The sequence below is a fragment of the Misgurnus anguillicaudatus genome, chromosome 14 (genome assembly GCF_027580225.2).
Source record: "Misgurnus anguillicaudatus chromosome 14, ASM2758022v2, whole genome shotgun sequence".
NCBI lineage: Eukaryota > Metazoa > Chordata > Actinopteri > Cypriniformes > Cobitidae > Misgurnus > Misgurnus anguillicaudatus.
The window spans coordinates 14,566,558-14,593,302 of record NC_073350.2 but is presented as its reverse complement, the minus strand read 5'-3'; the positions used below and the strand labels follow the sequence as shown (position 1 = coordinate 14,593,302).

Genomic DNA, 26,745 nt, shown 5'->3' with positions numbered 1-26,745 from the left:
TCCAGTTATATAACAAAAAATGAAAACGTAACAGCATTAGATAACATGATTTTATTTGAACTTTTTGGACAGTGATGTAAAATGCTACAAATACAGTAATAGAGTAAATCCCTTTGTCTGTTTAACTAAAATATTCTGATGCTTGTCTAAAGCTAGTTTTAGTAACAATGATATTATTTAGTTACACGTTAGTCCCTTTAGTTCAGCACAGTGTTTGTTCAAGAAGTAAATATCAAACAGTCTCCACTCGCAAGATACGTAAAATCATTATTTTCTCATCTATACATTAAGACAAATTGCAAACGACACGTGGAGTGAAAGTGAAGTGTAAAAAAATGGTCACGCACATGTAATATCTCTTCATTAAATGATAGTCTCTATAGGTACGGCGGTGAACTTTATCAAGTTCTGTTAAGAGCTGCAGAAAAAAAAATCAACACGCCAGACGTTTTCATTCACTAAAGCTGAATACAGATCAGCTCTGACTTTAAGTCAGTCGTTGTGAGATCACATGTCTAAATCACTGATAACATCTTAAAACTATAAAAAGCAACATGATCATCATTATAAAATATTATAATTAAATCTCTTTGGCATAGTTTACCAGTCCTCTTACCAACAATGTATTAATGCACCCATAAGAAACGCTAAAATATAACATTTTCTACAAAAAAAGTGTAAAACGCAGCTAGCTGACGTCCTTGTCTGAAGGCAGTATGAGGAGGTTGTGCCTTACCCAGCATAGTAAGAATTGCATATATTACAAAAACAGCGTCAGTGTGTGTTTGTGTACAGAAAAATGAACCACAGGCACCCAGCAATAAAAAAATCCCTCTGCTTGGAGTTTCTGCCTCTCGGTTTTTCATATTCCTCTCTTTCTGAGTAATTCATCATCAGGCTGTGGAAAAAAAAAACAGCTAAGTTATTGACTGTTGTGCATCCGATCAAATTTTACCTCAGACAATGAGCAAATTTTGTCTGTAAACCCAGAAGACCATGGGTCACATTTAAAACTTCCTATTTTAGAATAAAGAGACTTACACACAGTCATACATCAAATGTGCATTTTGAATCCACATTGATTTCAAATATAGACGTTTTAGCATTAACAACATAAACAAACGGCTTTTGTGGACTAAACACAACTTTTACAGTAAAATTGTGTGTAAAATTAATGTAAACAATGTTAGCTAGATCCTTTAATTCTTGCCTGGCTGCCAAACCTTTCTGCACAGTAGTGATCCATGCTCGTCGTCTCCTCTTGTCTTTTTATTTTCTACAATGTATTTGTTTTCAGGTATCAGTTAGGCCAATAGCCAGACTGATAAATGAACACATGATCTTCTGGGTTTTTAGACTGACTTGTGTATTTTGTACAACCTTAGTAGTGATCATATGGTCTGCCCATGCCCATACTATCATAAGGCATGCCAGCGCCGTAATCGTCTTGCATATCAGCTTCTAGAGGAAGGTTCTCCATATGCATGGCATCACCATATCCTGGATATCCGCCTGGACCGTAGCCATCAATTTCTGTAAAAGACAAGACACAAGAAGGTCTCTTAACTCTGTACAGGTTAATCGGCAAATGTATTTCAATGAGTCTTCAATTAGGAATAGTTCATCAAAAATAACAATTCTGTTATCATTTACTCATCGCCATGTTGTTAGAAATGTGTTTAAGTTTCTTCTGTTGAAGATATTTTGATAAATGATGGTAAGCAGTTCATGGCACTTATTGACTTCCATAGTATTTTTTTATCCTACAAAGAAAGTCAATGGGTACCGTCAACTGTGTGTGTTTACCATCATTCACCAAAATATCTTCGTTTTGTGTTCAACAGAAGAAATAAACTTTAAAATTGTATTTTTTATTTTTGGGTGAACTGTCCCTTTAAAGCTAATAGTAAAAGATGAATGGTTGGCAAATTAGAGTGAGCTAGGGAATATACTAACCGTCAGGGGGAAAACCAGGATCCATCATGACGCTGTTTTGAGCCTACAAAATACACGAGGAAATACAAGATAATAATTTTACCATATAACAACACAAGCACTGTTTTAAAAATAACACATGAGCTTCAATTTAACATGAAGGATGTAAATATTTAAAGGAACAGTATGTAGGATTGTGGCCAAAACTGGTATTGCAACACAAAACTTGTGGCTAAAACTGGTACTGCAGTCACACAACTGGTGGCCAATACACAAAATGACAACATAAACATCAGTTGAGGGCTGCAACTCCACTTTTTAAATGACAATATACTGGCCAGATCACTGTTGTCAGTGATATAAGTATTTGACATGAAAATGATTTCTTAATGTCTAGTAACATATCAGGGCCATTTTATGATTAATTTATATAAATTTCTTACATACTGTTCCTTTAATACACGTTCTAGTCTCGTTGGGAACAAGAACATTTTTTATTTCGATCAAGATAAACCTTACATGACCAATGTGACCAAACCTGCAACCAAGTTTCAACCAACTGGTGGCAGCAATGTTTTTATTTTAAGAAAAAGGTCCTCCCTTGACATCCGCTCAGATATACAATGACTGTTTTTCACAATCCAATCAATTCCCAATCAATAAAGGCTCTGTTATTTAAATATTTAAAGTGACACTTTGTAGTTTTTCAACCTTCATAAAATATTTTAAAGACCTTTGTGATGGTACATCGGCTTAAAATAGGTTAAATGGCAAGTCTACCGTAGCCTGACGGGGTCTGTATCGCTTTTACTCGTATTTTTAAACTTGGGGTTTCGGGTAGTAACCCGAGCACTAAAAGAACTACAAAATTTGACTGCTTCACGGCATACATCACTTCCTCCACTTCCTCAAATTCGGACGCGAGAGCGCAACTATTTATTTAACTTATGTTTTTGTCATGGCCGATGCAGCAACTAAGAAAAAGAAACCAAAGGTTTTGTCGGAGGAGACCAGAAAGAAAAAAAAGGGGAGAGTGACAGAATAAAAGGAAGGACGTGGATCAATATTGTTTTTTTATTTTTACGTGAATTTTGCTGGAGGCTACTTGTGGAGTGTAGAGAGTAATCTCATCACGTGACACTGTGGTGCCGTGGTAATGTCACAGGTCTACGACACGGACGACCCGGGTTTGATTCTCCATTAAGGCAGATTTTTTTTAATATAAATTTTAACCAAGCGACCACCGTTACACATGGCTTGTAAACGTGAGCTACGCAATCTTTTGGCGTTTGATAAAATAAAACCCATGAAATTATATTCATATGACATACTGGAAGGCATGTGTGACCTAAAGAGTGGTCTTCTTTTCCTTTGCGACAGTGCTGCGGCACTTGTGGCCTCTAGGGGCGCTAGATGTGAAAAATACATGTTTAGCACCCCCTAGTGGCCAAAAAGTTACACGGTGTGCCTTTAATATAATTAAACTGAATGTTTCATGTTAACTTCAAAAGTTGTGTTCAAATGAAACGTTGAAATGCGCCAAACTCACCATCTCCCATGCGGCAGGGTCGTGTTTGAAGAGCGAATGAGTGAGCTCCACTGATACTCGTTTCTTGTAGTCTGCGTTCTTGTCCTCGGAAATTCGGAAGAGTACAGCGGCGGCATAGGTGGCTGATGAGTAAAAAAGCATTGATGTAAAACTCCCATACAGAACCTACATGATATTTACTAAAAAAAAATCGGTTCTTGCTCGATAACTCACCAATGCCTTCGTTGCTGGAGTGCAGGAGCTCCATGAGAGGAGCGCAGGCTCCCTCCCCGTCAATTTTCTCAGCCGACTGTTTATCAAGAGCCAGTTCACACAGAACACCAGCTGCCACACGCTTGACGTTGTCCAACGGTGAATACAAAAGCTGCAAGCGGAAAAAACACAAGGTTGTTAAACACTAACCACTAACTAGTGTGTAAAAGCAGGACAAACCCGCTCTTGTAACTATCTGTAACCTATCTGCAACCTATTTGCAACCCATCTGCAACCTTAACGAAAACTAGCTGGTCTCGAATTAAGAAATGCTAACTTCTGAGGCTGTGGGTGAGGTAAGAGACCAATGCAGAACAAAAACACACTGCATAATGCACAATATGACGTGTTTTACTTCCCTGTCCCTGAAAAAGGGTTAACTGACCCGAAACCAGTGAAAAGGTTATATACTGAAAGTAGGTGAAACTTAAAAGGGCACCTGAACAAACAGTGGAATGGTGTCCATGCTGCCAATAATGGCTCTGTTTTCTGGATCTCTGGCCATGATATGCAGAGCACCGGTGGAGCCCTCCACAATCTCTTCCATTTTCACCCCATCCTGAAAGCAAAAGATCATTTTACTTATTTTGTAACTAAACACGAGTCTATACATTCTGTGAGTTGGTGACGCATTAGGAAAACATGCCTGGTATGTCTGTTGAGCACTTGAACCGTGTTTCTGTGCATCCTGGTGAGCTTTCACAAGCAAAGCGACCAGTCTGGGAATGGCCTCGGCATCTCTTAAAGGAGCCTGATTGGCTGGACACAGAGCAAGGTTACGGACGAGACCGACCACAGCCTGGAAAGAAATAAGTTGGGGTCAGCAAGACATGGTTATACAACAGTGTCGTCATTGGGGGGACAATAGGGAGCTTTGTCTTGGTCCCTGGGATAAAGGGCCCCACAAAGGTCCTCTGGTAAAGCCTACACAGGGGATAAAAACAATTTCGGGCCTTGTGAATTTATGGCCCTGCCTGCAGACTGAATGAAGAAAAAAACTTAAAGATGTGCTACAGTCAGTGACTTCAAAAACCGAAAAGCTTTTTCATTCTGCATAAGGAATATATGTTATTGGTAAAGTTTTTGCTTGTACAAAGTATAAATCATAAATGTGAAATAATTTTTCATTGACAATAGATTCAAGTTCTTACCTTAACAACTGGCCAGTAGTAAGGCTGATTGAGCAATTTGACTATTGGGGGAATGCCGTAATGGTTTCGTACGGCATTCTGTGCGACCTCAGCGTCTGAATGCCGGCTGGTAAGGTGGCGCAGGGCACAAACCGCTGGCTCAATAATATCCTGTTTGGAACCGGCCCTGATGATGGTGTGAATCAGCGACTCCACACCGTTACTCTGGGTCACCTGCGCTTTGTTGCGCGTGTTGTTGCAGGTGAGGTTGGACAGGATGCCTGTGGAGCAGGTTAACATGTTGATGTCATCTGAAGACAGCTGAGTGACCAGGACCTGAAGCAGACCTTCCATTCCGTCCTGCAAGGGGGCAAGAGAGAGCGCACGTTTACACCAAACTGTATTTAAAAATCTGGACTCACTGTTAATACGTAGTATTAAAGGGACACTCCACTTTTAAAAAAAAAATATGCTCATTATCCAGCTTCCCTAGAGCCAAAACCTTGATCCCTACAGTTTTGGAATCCATTCAGCTGTTTTCCGGGTCTGGCGCTAGCACTTTTAGCATAGCTTAGCATAATCCATTGAATCTGATTAGACCATTAGCAATGCCACAATTATGCAGTGCCTGAAAAAAGTCCTCTGCTATTGAAAGTTACGAAAGGGAATATTTTCAGGCGCTGCGTAATATCATTGCGCCTCCTGCAGCCATGTTACGGCAGCAAAGTCCTTGATTATTACGCCAGAATGAGAGTATAGTACTTAACCATATCTGCCTAGAAAAATTGCAAATTTAAATTTTCCGTCAGTCTTAGTACACGATGTAACTACAGAAGAGTCAAGTTTTAAATAGGAAAAACATTGAAACAAAGTTTTAGCGCGATGCTAATGGTCTAATCAGATTCAATTGATTATGCTAAGCTACGCTAAAAGTGGTACTGCCAGACCCTGAGATAAGCTGAATGGATTCCAAAATGGTAAAAATCAAGTATTTAACTCTAGCGGAGCTGGAAAATGAGCATATTTAAAAAAAGTGGAGTGTTCCTTTACTATGTGACTTTATAAAACCTTTTTCGTTTGTTTAAATAGATGCTGAAGCGTACAATATTAGATGTTATTGCAACATTTATTCGTAGCATTATTACGTATCACTAGCAGTATTCTCATGAGATCACGTTGGTATTTCTGATGGTGGCCAAGTTCAGTTCAAGTAACACGGACATGACATTTCTTTTCTGTTTACAGTTGGTACAGAGGTGTCGAAACGTCTATTTAAAGGGATACGTGTAAAAATGTGTTTCTCAGTCAGTGTGAAAGTGTTTCGAATGCAAAAACAGACCTGTCTGGTTGCAGCGTCTGACAAGTTTCTCAGAGTCCACAGGCAATTCTGCGTTAGACGTTGACTAGAGCCACTGAGATGCTTACCAAGCGCTTGCATTCCACCTGAAAGACAGAAAACATGAGATGCATACTTTGTCTTTGAGTATAGAGAATATACCACAATGCTCATGGTGGCTTCCAGGGAAAACTTTAGATGGTACAATCCCAAAACCTAAAAGAGCCTATCCCCATGTTTTGATATGTTAAGCAGGTCCCTAGATAAGTTTCAGGCTCATACTTCAGCCTTTAATCAATAGTAATAGAGATGCTTGCCTTAGAAAGTACAACTAGTGTATGCTGTTTAGGTGTCCGGTTTGACTTACCAGCATCTACAATAGCAGGCTTGTTACTGGGACAGACCGAAAGCACTTTGAGGACACGGCTGGTGGTCCACAGCAGCTTCTCGTAGTTGTAGGTCCTCATGATCTGAACAAGACCCTCAGGGCCACCATTAGCCAGGATGATCAGCTGAGAGACAATCAGGAGGTTATACATGACTGCCTGACTGTAAATGATCTTAATATCATACATGATCAACAAGTATAAACACCTTGCTCTCCTGGTTTCCATAGGACAGCAGCTGCAGACAGTCTGTAGTGATGGCTAGGAATTTGGGGTTGCTCTTCTTCAGCAGGGGGACCATCCGCTGCAGCCCGTCAGCAAGACGCACCGCCATCTTGGCTCCCTCCTGGTGCAGGATGAGGTTGTGCAGGGTGGTGATGGCGTAGAAAAGAACCGAATCGATCGGAGAGCTCAATAGGAGACAGGACATTGCATGGGTTCAGCAAATATTGAGAAAAACATCTCCGATTAACACACGTACAGTTCTGGCCAATGATTTCATATATTAATATTAAAGGGGCAGGGCCACACATAAATGGTTACACATGAAATAAGTTTTTATTTTCAGTAGCATTGTATTTTGTCTTTCTCACCTCAACATGCGCACCAAAGCTGGAATGCCCCCTGATTTAAAGATGGCAAGCAGGCCCTCGCGCTGGTGCGAGAGGTTGTGCAGGATGCTGGCTGTGGCGCGGGTCGTCTCCATGTCTGATGTGTTCTGCATGGCCCTCACCACTGCCGCCACCATCTGCGGGGACTGCATGAGAGCCTTCCGCGATGCATCCCTACGGGTCAGCTGGTTCACGATCATAGCTGCTTTATTCACCACCACCTGATATCGAGAGAAGGGGGAAAGGTAAGAAGAAACAACAACCAGGCTGTGCGTTCGACTGTGTCCATAGGTTCGTTTATACGTAAAACACAGACTATACTCCAGGCTTTAATCGGCATCAGGCACTCAATCCGAGTGGGGTTTAAAGTTTAAGAAAGTGGTGAGGCACCTGGTCATCATCATTGAGGAGTTTGGTGAGCTCTGGAATGGCGCGTGTGGCGAGTTCAGCATCATCCTGGTAGTTGATGAGATGAACGATGGCGGCTTTGAGCTGCTGAGAGGGTTCGGCCAGTTTCTGTACGTTGGTTTGTTGGGATGGATCCATCTGTGTGGAGAAGATGGTTGTTCCCTCGGTCACGGTCTCTGGAAACATAGCCGCCCTCACGCGCTGGGCACGTGTCTGATTGTACTGAGACTCCACTTCTGCAGTGACAGAAAGAGAAATATTATAATCTAGTAAAGTTTATAAATTTTAAAACACTAAAGACTTAAAACGTTAAAGAGACATTCCCATTTTTTTCAGCTCCCCTAGAGTTAAACATTTGATTTTTACAGTTTTGGAATCCATTCAGCTGATCTCTGGGTCTGGCAGTAACACTTTTGGGTTTTGGGTTTATTTAAGCCTGTTACTGTATTAATCTATAGTTTTTGCAAATTTAAATTAAGTTAGCTGGTGATTTTTGTTGTTTTAGCAATCGCTAGCTAGGCTGCACATGCCTGTTGATTCAATATAATTGTTGAGCGCTCTATGTGCATATTTACATGCTACAGTAGTTACACTCCTTTTAGATAATGTAATTAATAGTGGGAAAAAATTTAGTTTTTACAATTTTCACGCTATCTATCATCGTTTGCCAGACAACATCTACTTCAGTTTGTGTTTATTAACCCTTCAGTTTCACTTCATCATGCAGCTATTTTCGTTACGCCCCCGGTCACGCCCACGCGTCCAACCTTACCCAACAAATTTTCTGCGGGAAACCCTGTGGAGTGTCCCTTTAAGACTTAAAGGGCGTCTCAGGTGTGCCTAAATTGTGTCTGTGAAGTTTCAGCTCAAAATACCCCACAGATATTTTTGTAATTGCCCCATTTGGGTGGGAGCAAAAACATGCTGTATTTGTGTGTGTACCTTTAAATGAGCTACTGCTCCTCACTCCCTTACCAAAAGAGACAGCAAGTGCTTACATTTACATAAGATCTGATTCCTGTGAATACAATCTGAGACAATAGTCTCACTATTGAGAAATGACGGAGAGCAAAAAACTATGGTAATGCAGGACTTTCAGTCAGTAGCCTTGGGCGGGGCTTTATCAGTTTGATGCTACATTAACAAGAGAATCAAAACAGCATGTCTAATGAGACTGCTTTGGTTTAATAGGGATTCAAAAATATTTTTTTCATTGGAGGATGGTTGTGCTCACAAACTGCAAACACAAATTTGTCCAAACATTTGAAATTCGCATAATACAGTCCCTTCAGAAAAACGTGATTCTGCGATCGCACGATTTATTGCATAATCAGCCAAAGTCCACATATTTATGCGGGGCTGCATTTTTTCCAAATACGACGCACTTTCGCCGCATTAATTACAGATTTCCGCGCACAAAATATACGGGGCTTGCATGATTTCATAATCTCCGCATTTTCATAGCAAAAAGTCACATATATATTAGCAGAAAGTTGAAAAATGTTGCATTTACTTCCCCAAAGCGCAGCCGTGTCCTCTATTGCCATGGGAACGTTCTGAAGTGACGTGATTATGTGACGTGAACATCATTTCAGCTTTTGCAAGTTCAGCAATTTTCGCAAATTCCCACAATTCCATCGCATAAATTGCATAAATATCCCGCATATTCCATCGCATTACATCGAGGATTTTTGCCAGCAACAATCACAAAAAAACCTCAGTTTTTCTGGAAGGACTGATATTAATAGGTGCCATTTAATACAAAATGTACAGTACATGCAACAAAGTTGAGTTATTCAATAAGTGTTATATCTAAATTAAAGAGTTGTCATACGTTAATGAGCTGTGTGTGGATGCGATGTGGTTGTATTTTACCTGCAGGGTGTTCTGAATGTGTGAAGTTGTATTCATCATCTGATCGAACCGTATTGGCTCCTGTATGAATGCCTGAATCTGTCCCGGAGTATGAATGTTGCCACTCCGTCACCTTCACCATACCGGGCTCTGCCACTGATACACACACATAATTGTGTTACTTATCAAAATTATGTAGACCAAAACACTACTTATTGAATCTCTAGTATAAATTATATTTACTTACTGCGCATTTCCATTTTGGCCTCCTTGGCTCAAACCAAACAGTCCAAAGATAAAACCTGTAAAAAAAAAAACACAAGCACCGATTACTTGGATATTTATCCAGCATGGCTGATTATAATCTAAAGTTCAAACATACGCAAGAAATCAAAACTGGCACAAAGGATCACGAGAGAAATAGAGAAGAAGTTAAGGAGGGGGCGATAACTAACGTCAGAGGGACATTCTGACCCATTTTGATCCTGAAACAAGGCGTGTGTGTGCACAACAACTTAACAAAACCAGTTCTCCATGTTCTGACATTCACACACCTATACACACCAAACTTCTCTCCGATTAAACAAAACAGTAACCACTTCAACCCAAACTCAGTACTAGATTACTAATGTGTCTGGACTACTAAAAGTCAATTTGTAACACAAGACAACAATATAACTTTGTTATCATCAGTAAGCAAGGATAACAATTCCTCTAAGGAATTTGCTTATCATAACTTTTAGTTTTATCTACATTGTGGTGCCATTTTAGAGTCTCGCACTTATCCTAATTTAACCTCCAATTTTTTTTCCTTCTTAGTGACGTTGTCATTTCTTTCTCTTCCCATGATCCAGGTTATCTACACCTCACTCTTCTTTTATAGTACATTCAGAGTTTGCCCTCCTGAAACTTTTGAATTTATGGAAAAAGTAAATAAGTAGTTAAATAACTACATGCCAATCAGATCAAATAAACAACCCAAAAATTTCTTAAAGACACAATTCTTAACACCGATCGGCTGTTCTAAAGGGCAAAAGCCAGGCTTAAGATGGCAATAGTCACTGCTAGGAACACGAACATGATTGGTTTAATAAATAAAGCAGCCAATGAGAATGAGCTAAATATTATATAGATTGAATCCAAGCATCTGGATAAACACGAAGCGATTCAATGCCTTCCATATAATGCTGCAACATATATTAAAGGTCCAGTGTGTAAATTTTAGTGGTGAGGTTGCGAATTGCAACCAACCGCTCAGTCCACTGCTCACCTCTCACTTTTGAAACACATAGAGAAGCTACGGTAGTCGCCACCGGACAAACATGCCATGGACGGAGACAACTTAGTAAAAAAGTTTTAGAAACTATAGAAACATCGCGGCACAAAATGGCGACTTACATGTAAGGGGACCCTGGTTTATGTAGATAAAAACGACTTATTTTAAGGTAGCAAACACATAATGGTTCATTATGAAATGTCTTTATACCACCCTGATAATATAGTTTGGTATATTATTTTGCATTTCTGTCAAGAGATTCTTCTAAAAATTACACACTGCACCTTTAAAATAAGTGAAATATCACACATTTATATTGTGATATGCGTTGTAATGGTATGCAATAACTGAATGACTTTATACTTCAAAAAGTAACATGTAGTCAAAGTTTTAGGTTGATGCAGACAGCAAAGAGACTTTGCTGCCTGGATATATCATTTTCAGTTACATATTAATAAAATTGTTATTGTTTTAACAAACGCAAAGTATAATCGTATCGCATATTGCATTATTTAGCACGTACGTTATTGCATATCGCATTTTCTTCAATACCGTGCAGCTCTACTTTCATCCAATAAACCCTGCAGTTTTCAAAATGCACTCCAGAAAACAAGTCAAATGTAATCAAAGGGTTTAAAATTAGCAGGAAACCAGCGGGAATCTGACGCCAGGACACAATCCTTCAAAACAACTGCGATTGAACGATTAAAGTTACAAAACTTTTTAAACAGATTACATAATCACACGCAGTACAGCATGTCGCTTTCAACACCAAGGTCTTGGATTCAATTCCCTGGAAATGCATGAACAGATCTCGATCATATACAGCATAAGCGATGCCAAATGTGTAAAAATGTAAACGTAAAAATAAATCTTTCTGCATTGACTTTACAAAAACGCTGAACTCAGAACATCAGGAGAGCAAGCATAAACACATATTTTACATGCCTTGCGTGTTGACACTTGAAGAGTATCTGAACACACACACACACACACACACACACACACACACACACGCATAAGGTTGTGTGACTGACCAATAAGAACAGAGTATCTTAAGCAACATAGTCTTTAAACAGCACACAGCCAATGCTAAGCAGATGTTTGTAACTATAGTGTTTATTGTGCTAAAATAAGTCAAGCATTACTAGTGACTGTAGTTCTTGAGAACCAGCATCATTACATGTGATGTTTCTAATAATTTGCATTTATCAAGGTCCTGAAAGTGAAAAATCCCTCTGCTGGGGCAAGTGTCATAATAACACACCTAACTGGGTGTAGCCGAGTCACAAGCGTGTGGAAACATGCAACATGCTGTTACTCCTGTCAGCCCTGCAGGTAAAAAAGAGAAAGCCCCTGTGAACAATGAGGCGTGGTTTTCTCAAGCTCGCAATCCAGTGAGCTCAACACATTTACACACCCAGTGTGAAATATGCAGCTAGTACGCATTACCGTCCAAGTAATTTGTAAAAAATGAAACAAAGCAAATTACGACAGATTGGGAAATGACTTAAGATATTGGTCAAAATCAAGTGTACATCTTTTCGATTTTGGTCATAGGTTAAGCAATTGCAGTTAGTAAGTCTACATTCTTGAATGTAATTTTATAAAACGTCTAGTAGGGTGTGGTCAATCACGCAATTACAGTTGCACACCCAAAATAAATAAAAAAAATTTGCGTGGTGCTTGCTAAAATAAACATTACTATTACAACAAACCCTTTCAAGAAACTTCAATAGAAACTTCTACTTTAAGTTTGATATCTTTAACTTGACTGCCGCATTAATCAAAACCCTTTAAGTGTTAAAAGGATAGTTCACAAAAAAAAATGAAAATGATGTCATTTTATTTTCCCTCATGTTGTACTAAACCCGTATGAGTTTCTTTATTCTGTTGAACACAAAAGAAGATATTTTGATTAAAGTCGCCATGATACGGAAGTATCAATTGCCTAATTTTCTGTGGTGACGTGTATCCGAGTAAAACCGGCCTCTGAAATGAAATAAGGCAGGGCTGGATTTGAATTTGTCCATCGAGATCTTATTGGATCATTTGAAGTTGTGTCGTGTTGCTAATTGCAGCGATATTCTCCCAGACCCCGCCCACCTGCCATACATTATGACTGGAAGTAAAGAGAGTAGGGATCGAACGATATGGATATTTCAGTGCCGATGCCGATACCGATTGTTCTTTCATCAGCCTTAGCCGATGACCGATACAGGCTGGCGAACTTCTTGAGCCGATATTTGGAGCCGATACTGCTTTTGCTCACTCAATTTACATCATAAAATTGACACGATGATGCCAAATGTAACAAGTCTCAATTTTAAAAAAGTAACATTTATTGAACTTAAAAAAACTATATTTAATAAATAGTAAAAACAGGTGAGGGTGCTATGGAACCATCTTTCGATGTTGTCATGGAAAGGTTGTTTGTTTTTAGTCACATGACCTGCAACCGCTTGCGGCTTCCAGCACTCTGTCTGTAAATAATGCTGGAAAAAAATCGATACACATAAAACCCGCAAATATCGGCCCGATATATTGGTCTATCACTAAAAGAGAGATCGTTTTTAGGAGGGGATGAGATTTGCAGTTTTGATTAAAGATAATGAGGGCACATGAATTGTTAAAAATTAATGAAGCTCACAGATAAATCATTTGTAAAAAAAACCACAATATTACAAAACAAATTACAGTTTTTTATTTTACTTTCATTGGGACTTTAATTATTGTAACCACACAGTTAAATGGCACCGACTGACGTCCATAGTATCACGATAAAATACGATTGAAGTCAGTGGGTGCCAATAATTGTGTAGTTGCAGTACCATTATTTATTTAAAAACAATCATTTTTGTTTTTTAACATAATAAAGAAACTCATACATGTTGAGGGAGAATAAATAATGACAGAATTTTCATTTTTGGTTTGTCTATTTAACTCTTTCCCCGCCATTGACAAGTTAACTCGTCAATTAAGAGAAAACGCTTCCCTGCCAATGACAAGTATTTCCGGCTTTCCGCAATACCGCTATCATCCACCGCAACTTATAAAACCCAGAAGTAACGCCTATATAAGTAAACCCATATTTGAGAGGTGATAAAAAACACTAACGAAGGCAGGATGAAAATTTTTTTTTGTTTAAAAGCAGAGGGTCTGTTCTTTCATTTGATATATTGTATGTTTATATATTTTTAGAAGAACATTTTCTGGAAGGCATTAAACTTTTTTGAAAATCATGAAAAATGCTGGCGATGGCTGGCTACTTTTAAAAAAAAACACGCTTGCAGCGAAAGAATTAAAGTCGTCAAAAAAACTGAAGTATTGTCTGTCTCATTTTCCCCATCGTGACGTATATCCAAGTACAACAACTTTTGGAATGAGAAAAAAGGTAGGGCGGGACTTGATTTAGTCCGACAAGAACTGATTGGATCGTTTAAAGTTGGGTCATGTTGCTAACTGATAATCACTGCAATTATCACTGCGAGGTCATAGATAAGCTATTTCTAAAACAATACCACAATAATCATAAAAAGTTTCCATTTAATGATGACTTTAAGCTTCAGCTTGCTTAAGCTACTGACAAAAGTAACATTTTAAACTATTATATAAAAAATATACCTACATTATGTTTAATAAAGACACCACAGTATCCAGATAAGGCCAATGTCATAAACACTTTCACTGTGGTTTCGGAGCTGATATGAGGTGTGTACTGCTGTCTGTACATTGAACCTCACACACAGATGCGATGATGATACACTAATGAGTAACAGTTTATAACTGTACAATCAATTTCACACTGAGACAACTGAGTAATGTCACACGCCCTTCAGAAACATCACCCACCCCCATCTGACTGACTCCACCCACCTATCCCCACCCAATAGATCCAGGAACTTTATCAGCATGGACGACTCTGAAATGAGGCTGAGATTTGTGTGACTTACACTGTGAGGAGTCACAATGGGCTGTGGACATGACCAATCACATGGCAGATTCCCAAAACTGTAATCCTGGTGTGACATTCTACACTAGACCATAGTGTGCTACCTCTCTCACACACACCCTGCCTGTACTTCTGTCATACATAAATACATGTACAATATATATATAAATACATAACATTTTAAATATATTTTAATCTGAAGACTTGGACTTAAATGTTTGAAAATAAATCAGCCAATAAGAGCCCAGAATAGATAGAAATTCTTTTACTAGGTTTACAAAGCATCTCATCGTGAGAACGCAACTTATACAAAACATTTTTACAAATTCTAGGCAAAATCTATAAAGATGCTAAAATATAACAGCATTTAACTGTGTAATGCCATAGTTTCACAATGTTTGTCCAGCATTGCATATGTTGTAATTTGGATCCTGCTCAGGTTTTTTAACAAGAACCAAAAGCAACATGTAAGCTGATCAGCATTATTTGCAGGTGTAAAGCATGGTTATTCTGGTGCACCAGAACCAAACCAGCATAACTGTATAAATACACAGAAATTTAATGGTCAGATTTTGGCAAGTAAGCATCTCTTCAAAAATAAATCTCAAAATTCACCAAAGCAGTATAGCTAATAATCAGTGTATCTACAGAGGAAATGAACTGTATTGGAAACTCTACTGTTTTGCTGTACAAATATGTCCTTTTAGTACATAATGACAGAAAGAGACATGCTGATGGTGCTCATTTACAGAACAATAGTGAGCACTCAGTAACAGTGAAGTCAAAGCTCACTGCCCTGCCCTCAGGACAGACAGGGAGTGCCACTGATATGACTCGGGTGTAATTTACTGTCAATGTATGTGCATAGCTTTTAAACAAACACTTTCTAAAGCCTTTTGTCAGTACTGATAACAATTCAATGAAAATTAAATTCCCTTTTTTAAGTAAAAGAGAAGTTTTAAATAATTTTTCATGTTTAACATCCCCTTTAAATGTTGGAAGTTCCTCAAAAAGTGGCCTCAAAAAACACTTTAAACTACAGGTTACACTGAAGTTATCCAGAGTGCCCATATAAAGAATATGGTTCTAAAACTTTTATTGTTTTATTATGTTAACATGTTTTTATTGTGTTTTATTGTGCTATTATCTGTATTGTTTTTAGTTATGAAGGCTTAAATCAAAACAAACCACACTGAAAAAAATGATTCCATGAATTTAATCATTTTTTTAAGGTAAGTGATTGCAATCAATTTGTTTAAGCTACATTTAAGCAAAAGTTTTATATTTTATTTTACTTTACTAATCTTTTTTGTTTAAGTCTAGCTTGGGTGGGTTGATTGCAACCACTCACCTTAAAAAAATGATTAAATTCAATGAATCATTTTTTTCAGTGCAACTGCATTTGATTGATATTAATTGGAATGCACAATCAAAAAACGAGATTTTTAAAATCTGGTTTTGGAACCAAACTCTTCATATATTGAAGGAACAATGAACAATATGTTTGCTAATCTGAAACCTATTTAACTACTTTTAGTTAAATATTTTTTAAGTGTTGTGTTTTTTTTATATATATTTCAAGTAAAACACTGTAGAATATTTTAGTATTTACTGTAGTAAAATTCTTCAACATTATAGTGTTTTGTACCTATATACCAAAGTAAATATTAAAGTATACTAGAGTATTTACCACAGCTTTTCACTATTTCAAAGTAGAAATATATCCATAAAAAAATAATGTTGTATGTTTTAGTATTTACTATAGTAAACTGTAGTAAAATTCCTAGATATTATAGTGTATTTTAACTAAACCATAGGTGTCATGAAATCAGAAAAAATCCAAAGTGCTTAGAAATAGCTGAAGAAATGAGTTTAGGAAAAATTAGTTAGGTGCTCTTTGGTATGGGGTATGCAAACCGTGAAAAAGAAGAATCCAAGGCACTCTTCATATATAAAAAAATATAAAAAGCCTTTATTTAGACATGGCTATAACATTAAAAACATTAAACTGGGCAGCAACCCACGCGTAGCAGCACAGATAGCCATCTTCACCCTGAAATAGGGATGTTCACATTGACCGTTTAACTGTTAACCAAAGTAAGAATTTATGACCGATTAACATTATCAGTTAAAATAAAAAAATATTTGTTAATACATGGTGCGTGTCGTCATGAGCCGACAGACATTTCGCCACTTTTCTATCTTTAATTTGTGAATGTCCTGTAAATGACACAAATGATTGCTGCCCTGACGGTCTGATAAAGTAATCATTTGTATGAGAAATCATTTGTATGCATGTTTGGAAGCTGAACGGAGACGCGCGCGTGTCCGCGCAAGATGACGCGGTCCGTCTCGCGCACATCCATTCACAACCATAAACATCTAGCTCTTTTTGCACAAACGGAGAAAGACGGCGCAAAACCAAAACTTTCTGAAAGCGTCCTGCTTTAGAAATGACCACTGTGGTAGATGAAACGGAGACAATCTGCCCTTTGGATATTAATCCACTGGACCGATCGCGTGCTTTTTAATAAGGTAATGTTGCGTAAATATCTGATAATGTATGAATCCTGGTTCTGTTGTTGATCTGTCGCTGCTGTTTGCACGTTCAAATTAAATGTTTTGTTTTTACTAGTTCACAGACAACCGTCAAATGTATTATTAATCAATGACAATTTCATATTAAAATCTTATAAGTTAACGGTTAATGTTCGGTTTAGAAGCTACGGTTGTCGGTCGGGAAAATTAACTGATATGAGCATCCCTACCCTGAAGAAGTTTTTAATGTTATAGCCATGTCTAAGTAAAGGCTTTTTATATTTTTTGATATAGACGGTTTCATCGGACGCACGTGATACACGTCTGGATCCGAACCTTACTTCCGGTTTCGTTTTTTTAATGGTCTGACTAGTTGATAAACTGATCTCTTGAACAAATGCCTCGTCGAAAATAACAAATGTTTTGGTTTCCTAAGTAATCTATGTGTTGTTTTTTTTGCTTGTTATATAAATAAAATACGTTTAAAGAACTTTGTTGTTATTTATTCTTAGCGGAGTAAGTTTACCGGAAGTTCGTGCGGACCGCGACAGCCGCTTGTTTATGTTGTTACTGCTGAAACGGTCTATATGAAGAGTGCCTTGGATTCCCCCCCTTCACGTAAACCTCTCTGGAATGCTTGATTCTGATTGGTCAGTTGAGACATTTGCAGGTTCGTTCTTTTCAAATAATAACCGCTTCAAAGTAATAACGCATAGCCGGACTACTTGTATGTTTAAAATCCCTCCGCGCCAACAAAGATTACTGTTTGGCGCCATCTTGTGACAAACACTGGACAACCACAATTAAGAATGGAACATTTTGACATTAATTTTAACATGTACGGAAAAAACAAAACATTTAAACAGTGGATAGAAGAAAGAACAACGACAAGACACAGAGAGCTTACTGAGACTGAACTTGACAAAATAGAGCATGACGGCTACGAAGCCAACACACAAAAAAACCAGAATGGGCATTAAAACTTCTCAAAGACTGGCTAAAAGAGAAAAAAATGGAGACAGACAAGTATGAAGCAGAGGATCTTAATAAGGTATTACGATCATTTTATGCATCTGTGCAAAGTTTCGCGGAAGGATAAAACTGTTAATTTAAAACAAATATGCCAATAAAATGTTTCAAATTCATATTCATGTCCAGTTTTTTTTCTTATGTGGCAAGTAGCCGTGTAATAAGTGGGATAATGTAGAGGCAGCCGGTAGTTATTGGGAAATAAGCCCCTTCGGTGTTTTACAAAGATATTGCCTTACTCTAGGCATTATATTTGTCTCTCATTATTCTATATCTATGAATATATCTATAAACATGCAGTCAGACTTAATACTATTTAATAGAATTCAGATAATTAATGTGACAGTTATAGTTTGAAGAAGCTCTGTATCTCTTCTCTAGACATACACTTTTCACATGCAAATCTTCGTTGTGTTTCTTCTCTAATGCGTTAGTATTGTTTTATAAGAGCGTGGCCAATAAAGCCCTTTGCAGAAGTATAGGCTAAGATATCTGCGCTTTCATACTGAACTCATTGATTTTAAATACGCGCGCACGCGAGAGAGAGAGAGTGCGAGTACGTGGCTCACTATGCAGACACAGGCGTCCATGATGATGTATCGTCGTATCGATATTTTGAACACAGCTCTAGTTAACGTGTCCTTTAGCCTTTTTTGTTTTTTTACAGACACATCTTCCAAAAATATTTGTTATTTACTTTATATTATTTTGTTTTAGATGTTTAGAATTTACCATGCAGCTGCTTCAAAGGAAGTTATAAAACATTTCAAAACTTCAATGTAAAACCTATTAATCTGCAGTAATACTACAGTAAATACTACAAAGAGACTATACTAAACAGTGTAGTAATAACTATAATATACTTCAGTATACTACAGTTGACTACAGTAAATATTATAGTATACTACATTATCTTTTTATGTGTAGGCCTAAATGTAAAAAGTGAAGGATGAGTGCAGAATAACTGTGTAAATATGTTTCAGGGTCACAGCATATTCAGGATGACTGTATTTTTACAGTAATCATAATAAGCCATTAAAGCATTTACATCTGAATTACTGCCAGTAAGCAGCCATTTTATTTTCAGAGTCAGTCTCTAGAGAATAAACAGCTGCATCTTATAGCTTTCATTCAGTAGCATGAAATCCAAAGCCACCCACACACACATTGTTAATGACATTGTGACCTGGCAGCTACCAGCTGAGCCTGTACTGTTAAGAGCCTGCCGTGTCTGAGTTTTCCCCAGATACTCGGCTTGTATCCGCTGTAGACAGCGAGGGGGCGAGCAGGTGGTCTTAGCTGGATCGGCGGGTTTCTTTAACCCCTGGCTAAATACACATACAGGCCCCTAAACATGCAAATCCATCAACCCACATATCCATTCACAAAATTACAGTAGGTTACAAACAAAGTGCACATGTTCGGTATGGTGTACTACATATCAGAATATTAACCGCAAACAAGTATAAATCAAAACAATGTATTTGTTCGGACCTAGTCACATTAGGGTTAAAATCCTGAAGGTTTATTTATTTTTAACCTGTGACAAAGAAATCACCATACAAAAAGATGGAAGATGTGAGTCACATGTTTGCAGTAAATACTTCATACTCCAGTTCAACTGGTGGTGCTAATCCATCATAAGCCATTTTGTCCATTTACATTAAACACCAAAACAAAGCTTTAACATTGAAGATGGACATGGAGCTAAGTGTCTTAAAGATACGATTTTATATTTTCTATGGTGTGTAAGTGTGTATTAATTCATGTTAACGATATGCAAAAGGTACGAACCCCAAAGTAAACAATGACGCGAGTTATCATCCCCAACGTAAATCTCTTTTCTTGGACTACAACAAACACACGGATTGTAGACAACAATTCTTGGGATTGGTGATGTAGACAAGACCGACATTATCATAATTCCTCCCGCTTTGTCTCACAGCCTGTAACTCCTGTTAGCATTGCATTGTGACTGAATCTTTCAAACATGGTAAGGAGCGTTACATTTCCGTCTAACCTCAGAGTTACTGTGGGTTTACACCAAATGTGAAGCATGCAATCTCATCGCATTGCTTGCTCTAGATTACTCGCAGGATTTAACTTCGTGTCATGCGAATTTTTCGCTCAAGTTGAATATTTCGCTCAGATGCGTTTGAGGCAAATAGTGCGTGTTTTCACGGCAAACGCGCCGCCCATATCGCATCATTCGCATCGCCCCACGCGAGGACGCGTCTGATTGCATCTTTGCATTGACTTTGTATATAATCTAATCTACTCACGTAAATCGTTGAACTCGCATCTGGTTAGGGCTAGGTATCGATTAAGATGTTCCAGATCGATTCAATTTCGATTCACAAGCTATCAAATCGATTTGATTTCGATTCTCGATTCAATTTTCGATTCCGGATCTCGGGTTGGTGTTTATACTCTTTTCTCAATTCAACTCAATGAATATAGATTTAATACAAATACTATATTAATAAAAAAGAGTGGGTAATTAATAAAAAGAAATTAAAAGCCACAACACTATCGTCGTCGTCTTGCTAGCGGAATCTAAAATGCCTCCATACCTCTTACTTTTTATGTGAAGGTGGCATCAACGTCGATGATGCATCCAAAACCGCCATTTTAAGGACTAAATGAAAGAATGACAGGCTCACCTCTCGCTCCTTGGTAACATCGCGCAAGGCAAAAAAGAGGGTGACATCTAGTGAAGAAGACTAGTAATTTGATTAATGTTAATCTTACGTTCAATGTTTGCAGAAAAAATATGAAAAAAAAAACGATTCTGCTCTTGAGAATCGATTCTGAATCGACCACGTTTAAAAAAACGATCAATCGAAAAATCGATTTTTTTTGCCCAGCCCTACATCTGGTGTAAACCCACAGTTATTTAGGCCAATCACAAAGTACAGGTTAGCTGGCCAATCAGGGACAGTTTTGTTGTTTTTAGCAATGAAATAGGTGCTCTTTAATTTACCTTCTCCTTTGATCACAAAGGTCATTGGGTCATGGAAACCCTTGTATGGAGCTTTACTAGTCTATACTTTAGACTTTAGATCAATGACTGTTTGTGAACTTTTAAGGAGTATTTGGTTTTCTTTTACTTTTGCATTAATAATACCCCCCCCCCCCCCACAAAATACTGCAACCAATCCTTGTACTGTCTAAGTAATGAACTATGTTTCTGCATCTACTGAAACAAAACTGTAAAATCTGATTCAATCCTATCTCATGATATGTTGAATCAGTCTTATTTATTGAAGACTGACAAAGATGTAACAAAGACGGTCAGCACAAAACATGCACATTCAGGCCATGTTATTGCACAACTCAATTCAACCATTATGTGATAAAGCTAAGCTGTGATTTGTAGGGAACCTCCTCTGAACATACCTGATGTACATTATACAGCACTGAGATATTCAGGCATGTAAAGACAGGCTGTGTTATTTTAGCCTCTAGCTAAACCATTACATCCCTTGCATGACATGTTATAGGAAATACAAAATTAATGACAACATCATATATGCATGAATTTGCACATGCATACCCATGAGGCTAAGATGTATTTCAGCATAGTTTTTACTACAGATAATCTGCGTTGACCATACTACTAAAGTTAGCCATACTATTCAATTTTAAATGCTTACAAGGCTAAATGACAAGCATTTGGTCATGGGTGTCACTTGCATAAAGTGCATAGATTAACACAGACAGGAAGAAACAGGGCATGAGTCAATGCTGTCTGTCTGCTTAAAGCAACCTTGTGTCTCCTTTTATTGTTCAATGCGATAGATTCACGGATACATGATACGAGACAAAAGACAGTGGCCAAAATCATGTCTCCAGATTCATGCATATATTCAAACGTCAACTATCCCATAATCCCTCTTCTGTCTCAGTCCAGTTGAGAGGTTGTTTCATCTGAATGAGCACTTGTCTATGACTTAATAGACGACATTATTGTAAGACGTTTCTCATCTGAGTCATTACAAAAAAGGCACTTAATGTAAAGTGGGGCGTTATCCGAGATAACGGAGTTTCAGACATTTTGCCAGGCTTTCCATATCTGATCTTTTTTCCTTGTTTTAAATAATGTCCAGAAACATGGCATTGTCTCAAAAAATATCAGAACGAAGCTACTGAAACCAACTCAAATCGATGCAGTATATATGCCAGACCAGAATGTGGCGCTGTAAAAACTTAAGCATGTAGTTTTCCATTGTTATTGCCGTTACGTGGCGTATCGCTGTCTGACTAGGGTCGAGATATCATCATATCACAAAATAAACAGATTGGCTGTACACATGAAAACCCAAGGGTGTTCCCAAAACCCCTAATCCATCTGGACAAAACGCAGATACAGTACAAAATTTTGCACCGGCTCTGAGAAACATCAAAATCTCCCCCACATTTTTGAAGGAAACCATTGCTAAAAAAAATGTGCAGCATATGCAGTCTTGGTGCTTGTGGCCTTCCAAAATGTCTAAATTTAGTCCACTGTTCTCTTCTATTAAGGAGCATAGGTACTTCATCATAGCTATGCATGAGCTCAAAGAGCAACATTGAGCCGATGTGACAGTCGTTGAATATTTCATCAGTCCAAGATAACCTAAGGGAAACTTTATACCGCATAAATCTAAAGGGATTTGAAAGAACACCACACTATTTGACAACTCGAGTAATTTAGGACTGGAAAGGAGTCTGAATTGGGCTACCGCTTTATACAGAGTTGGAGTATAACTGGAGCGTGCATTTTAAATAGCTCATGAAAGCTAAGAAAACTTGCTAATATAGTTTAATGTGTTTATGTTCCAGACCGTTTACCAAATTCGTACACATGTTCCCATTTAGAGCTCTGACTCACTGGTACAGTACAGATATCTACAGCGATCTGGAGAACAAATATGTAGGCGTGTCAGTGAAATAAAGCGATAGATAAAACCTCACAGGGGTCAATAAAAAACAAAAAACCCTCTTACACATGACTATGGGAATGTTTTTGCCACCAAGTGGAACTAAATAGAAGGCCTGTTTGGATTGATTATTCATTACCGTGACTTTGTATCTCTATGGTGTGTGAAGATTCCCTGAATGGCCCCTTTCTCCACCTCTTCTTGTTTACTGTACACCTCCCAATCCCCAGTACAGTTGAATTAAGGAGTGGAGATGTTCTTAATTGATGATACATGCCCAAAACCACCCACAGTTTTTAGACTCTCTCCTTAGGCCCTCCCTCTTCTCCAAATGGACAGTGGTCATGATACAGAATATTTCAACACTTTCATTTTGATGTGTGACATCCAAATCTGAAGTCTTGCTATAGGACTTCTAAAATTAAGCTAATGGGGCGTATACAACGAAGCGTTTAAATGCCTCTGAAAATGCCAGGCGGACACTGAGTGTAGGCGCTTGCCAGCTTTTTTCAACTTAGCGCTTTGGTTGCTATGACACTTCTGATTTGTTTAAAGTCGTTGAACGATGCGCCGGTTGGTTGTTACGTGTTATATTTGTCCCGCCCCTCGTCCAATGTGATTGGACAGCCAAGTGAGAAGTGACATTGTCGAGCTGAAAAGTTGAAAAAAGCACAGAAAAACCGCCAAGTGCTGGCGCTCAGCATGGACCAAACCCGCCAGCTGCTAGCATTTTTGAAAAGCGCAGCGCTTTCAATGGAAATTATTAAAAACATACGCCAGTCGTCGGCGTAAACGCTTTGGTGTGCACTCTATTCAAACACTACTCAAAATCTCTGTCCCTTATTGTTAACAACGAAACAAAAACACTGACTTCCTTGGAAATGTTGCTTCAGTGCAATTATAATCTTGTGGCCGATCAGCACAAAACAATGCAATGCAAGATTACGTTACACTTTTAGCACCGAGTGCAATACTAGGGGTTCGCCACAAGATATTTCCCTCGTTCAAACTTCAAGCCCACCGAAAATTCAATTATTGATTTTAAAGGGAGTGTTAAATTCACTTTTCTTATTCGGCTGATCAGGATATAAGAGTTTGAGGATAGAATCATACTAAGAGTGGAATATGAGGAGACTAGTGGATTGGGAAAAAGGCCATCCTGTGTTCCTTTGTGACTTCTCTGTGTTAATTCAGTCGGTCTGAGTTGCTGTTGGGACTGTTTATTGACATCCGAGGAGGGCTTTGTTAATTATTAATGAGAGGAGAGCTGACCAAATGTCGGACACGGTGAGTAGTACAGTATAAGTCTTACTACTAGGTAGGAATAAAACATTGTAGGAAAAGATCTTAAAGAGGACACTAAATTTATACAACTAATCTGGACATTCACTTTAGATTATGTCACATTTTAAATTATATGCAGTGAGTAGACTAATGTATAAAGAAACACATCTCATTCAGGAATATCCTATTCTGGGATCAGACCCAGGTTGGTACTGTATGAACTGCTTAAATGTGAATTATAAATATAATAAAGGAAGAATAACAGAGTAATAGAAATATGCAAATTGATCTAAAGAAGTGAGAAGGACCATGAACATTTAATCTAGACAGATATGTAGACTAGACAGATAATCTAGACTCCTCTAAAAGTGTATTTATAAATGCAAATACTCGCTGCACATAGCTGTTCTAATGTAGGACAATATCAGGGATTTGTGCTTAGGGAGATTAACAGCTACAGTATGTGGGAGCCCAGATGCCATAAATCTCAGACGAAAACTAACGGCGGTCGCAAGTCATTGCACAACTCACAGACTCCCACAAAGAGCGAATGCCACATCCTGTGTGTTAAAATCAATGGCAACTGACCCATACAAAGATATAAATAGACTGTTAGATTGGTCACTGATATTTATTTTACTTTTTTTATAAACATATTATTTTAAATCTCACAATTAAGAAATCCAGACTAAAGTCTCATAATCAAATGATAAGAATAGGACCATTAAAGTTTGGCTTTAATGATGGATTTTTACTTTAATTTCAAGTTTTGACATGGCCTCAGTCAAACATTAAAGATATCAAGGTTATATTTTCACAAATTGTATGTAAATAACAGTAAATCTCCCAAAAAAGACTTCAGCTGGCAGGGTCACATGTGCCAGTAGGGCATGCTGAAGCCGTCCAAAATCTAACTGTTGATCACATCAGTACAAAACTGCTTAGATGTGGTAATGCTGGTTAAATCCATTTCATTAAAGTTTGCAGAATTAAGTTGGGTCCGTTAAGAGATTAGTCGCTGACAGAGGATGTCCTTTTGGTTCCTCGCTAACCAGACAAACAGGAAAGGGTGTATCCCAAGGAACGTTGTTTCCTTCGAGGCAGATTAATAAAATGATTCCTTGACACTAAAAGACTAATTAACTATAAAGTAATTAACTATCACGCAAGTGTGAGAAAGAACTGTTTGCTTTGTATCTCTCAGGATCTCTCTAAAGATGTGAAGTCAGCTCTTTGGCTGTGTACTTATTAAATACAACATATAACTTTAGCCCCACCCAAAAACACATAACCTACACTACACAAATTACAATTAGAAGCATAAGCCAACAATGTAAATACATATTTTTTTAATTAAAAATATATTAATTTAAATGTACTTTTCTTTATCCATTTCGAAACTTTTGACTACACCAGGGTCCATAAAGCTACGACCTACTGTAGATTCACAATGTACTTAACAATGATCAGACACCAGTAAGGTGTTACAGGTGAGGCAACAGACCAACGTCACAACCTGGTAGTCTTATCAAAAACTAATGGTTTCTGCATGTCAACACCTTATATCATTACCATCAGTACAAAAACTACAATCTTATCGGCACAATATTCACAGAAATGTTTAAAGTTTGCTCATTTATTTTGCACGCGATATTTTGTACCAGCTATTACGCCTGTTTAATGTCAACAGTTGAGGTTTGGGAATGACGGTTCGTGCCCCAAAAAGGAAAGATCGGTCGTTTCTTTGTATTCCCGGCTTCCTCCTACTTCTTTGTACATAAACACAATCGCCTAAATTACATACAAATACAATCTGTATATGTAGCCAATGTTTAGTGCACTAAATGCATTTAAAGTTCGCGTATCAGATGAAACCCGACACGCGGAAGTGAGGGGGAATCTCGTACAGGTAAACCAACACCGACAACCCAGATCACTACCGTAAAACAGTTTCCCAGGAGATCAAACGCGAATAAAAGATTGCTTTATATACATCAATGTTGTATACTATTTAAACGAAACTATTAAAACTGTTTAAAAGTAACAACGGCGGCGTTTAAGCACAAAAAACATAGCTTTAATTCGACTTAAACACAAATCTAAAAATCCGCTTTTGTTTTACTTACCTCTAAACACTCTCCGTCCTCAAAAACCGACTGCTCTCCGTGATTTAGAGGTCGTTAAGTTTCCCTCCACTACACAGACTTGCAGTTAGTGCGACACTTTCTCTTGCATTCAGATGAGGGTGAACAATGTGCCTTCAACAGAGAGCAAAGTCTCATC

At 38.0% G+C, this 26,745-nt stretch overlaps 1 protein-coding gene across 1 annotated transcript; it reads right to left on the bottom strand.

Moving 5' to 3' along the window:
• Positions 1–36: 36 nt before the first annotated feature.
• On the bottom strand, positions 37–26,745 carry jupa (junction plakoglobin a). The gene is made up of 16 exons (XM_055184178.2): positions 26,589–26,745; positions 9,709–9,763; positions 9,483–9,617; positions 7,590–7,843; positions 7,182–7,420; positions 6,797–6,998; positions 6,570–6,714; positions 6,206–6,309; positions 4,888–5,226; positions 4,383–4,535; positions 4,176–4,295; positions 3,698–3,848; positions 3,485–3,606; positions 1,957–1,999; positions 1,381–1,533; positions 37–898 (listed from the first exon to the last, which is right to left on the bottom strand). The coding sequence occupies exons 2-15, from the start codon at positions 9,719–9,721 to the stop codon at positions 1,382–1,384; spliced, it is 2,172 nt and encodes a 723-aa protein (XP_055040153.2). The 5' UTR covers positions 9,722–9,763; positions 26,589–26,745; the 3' UTR covers positions 37–898; position 1,381.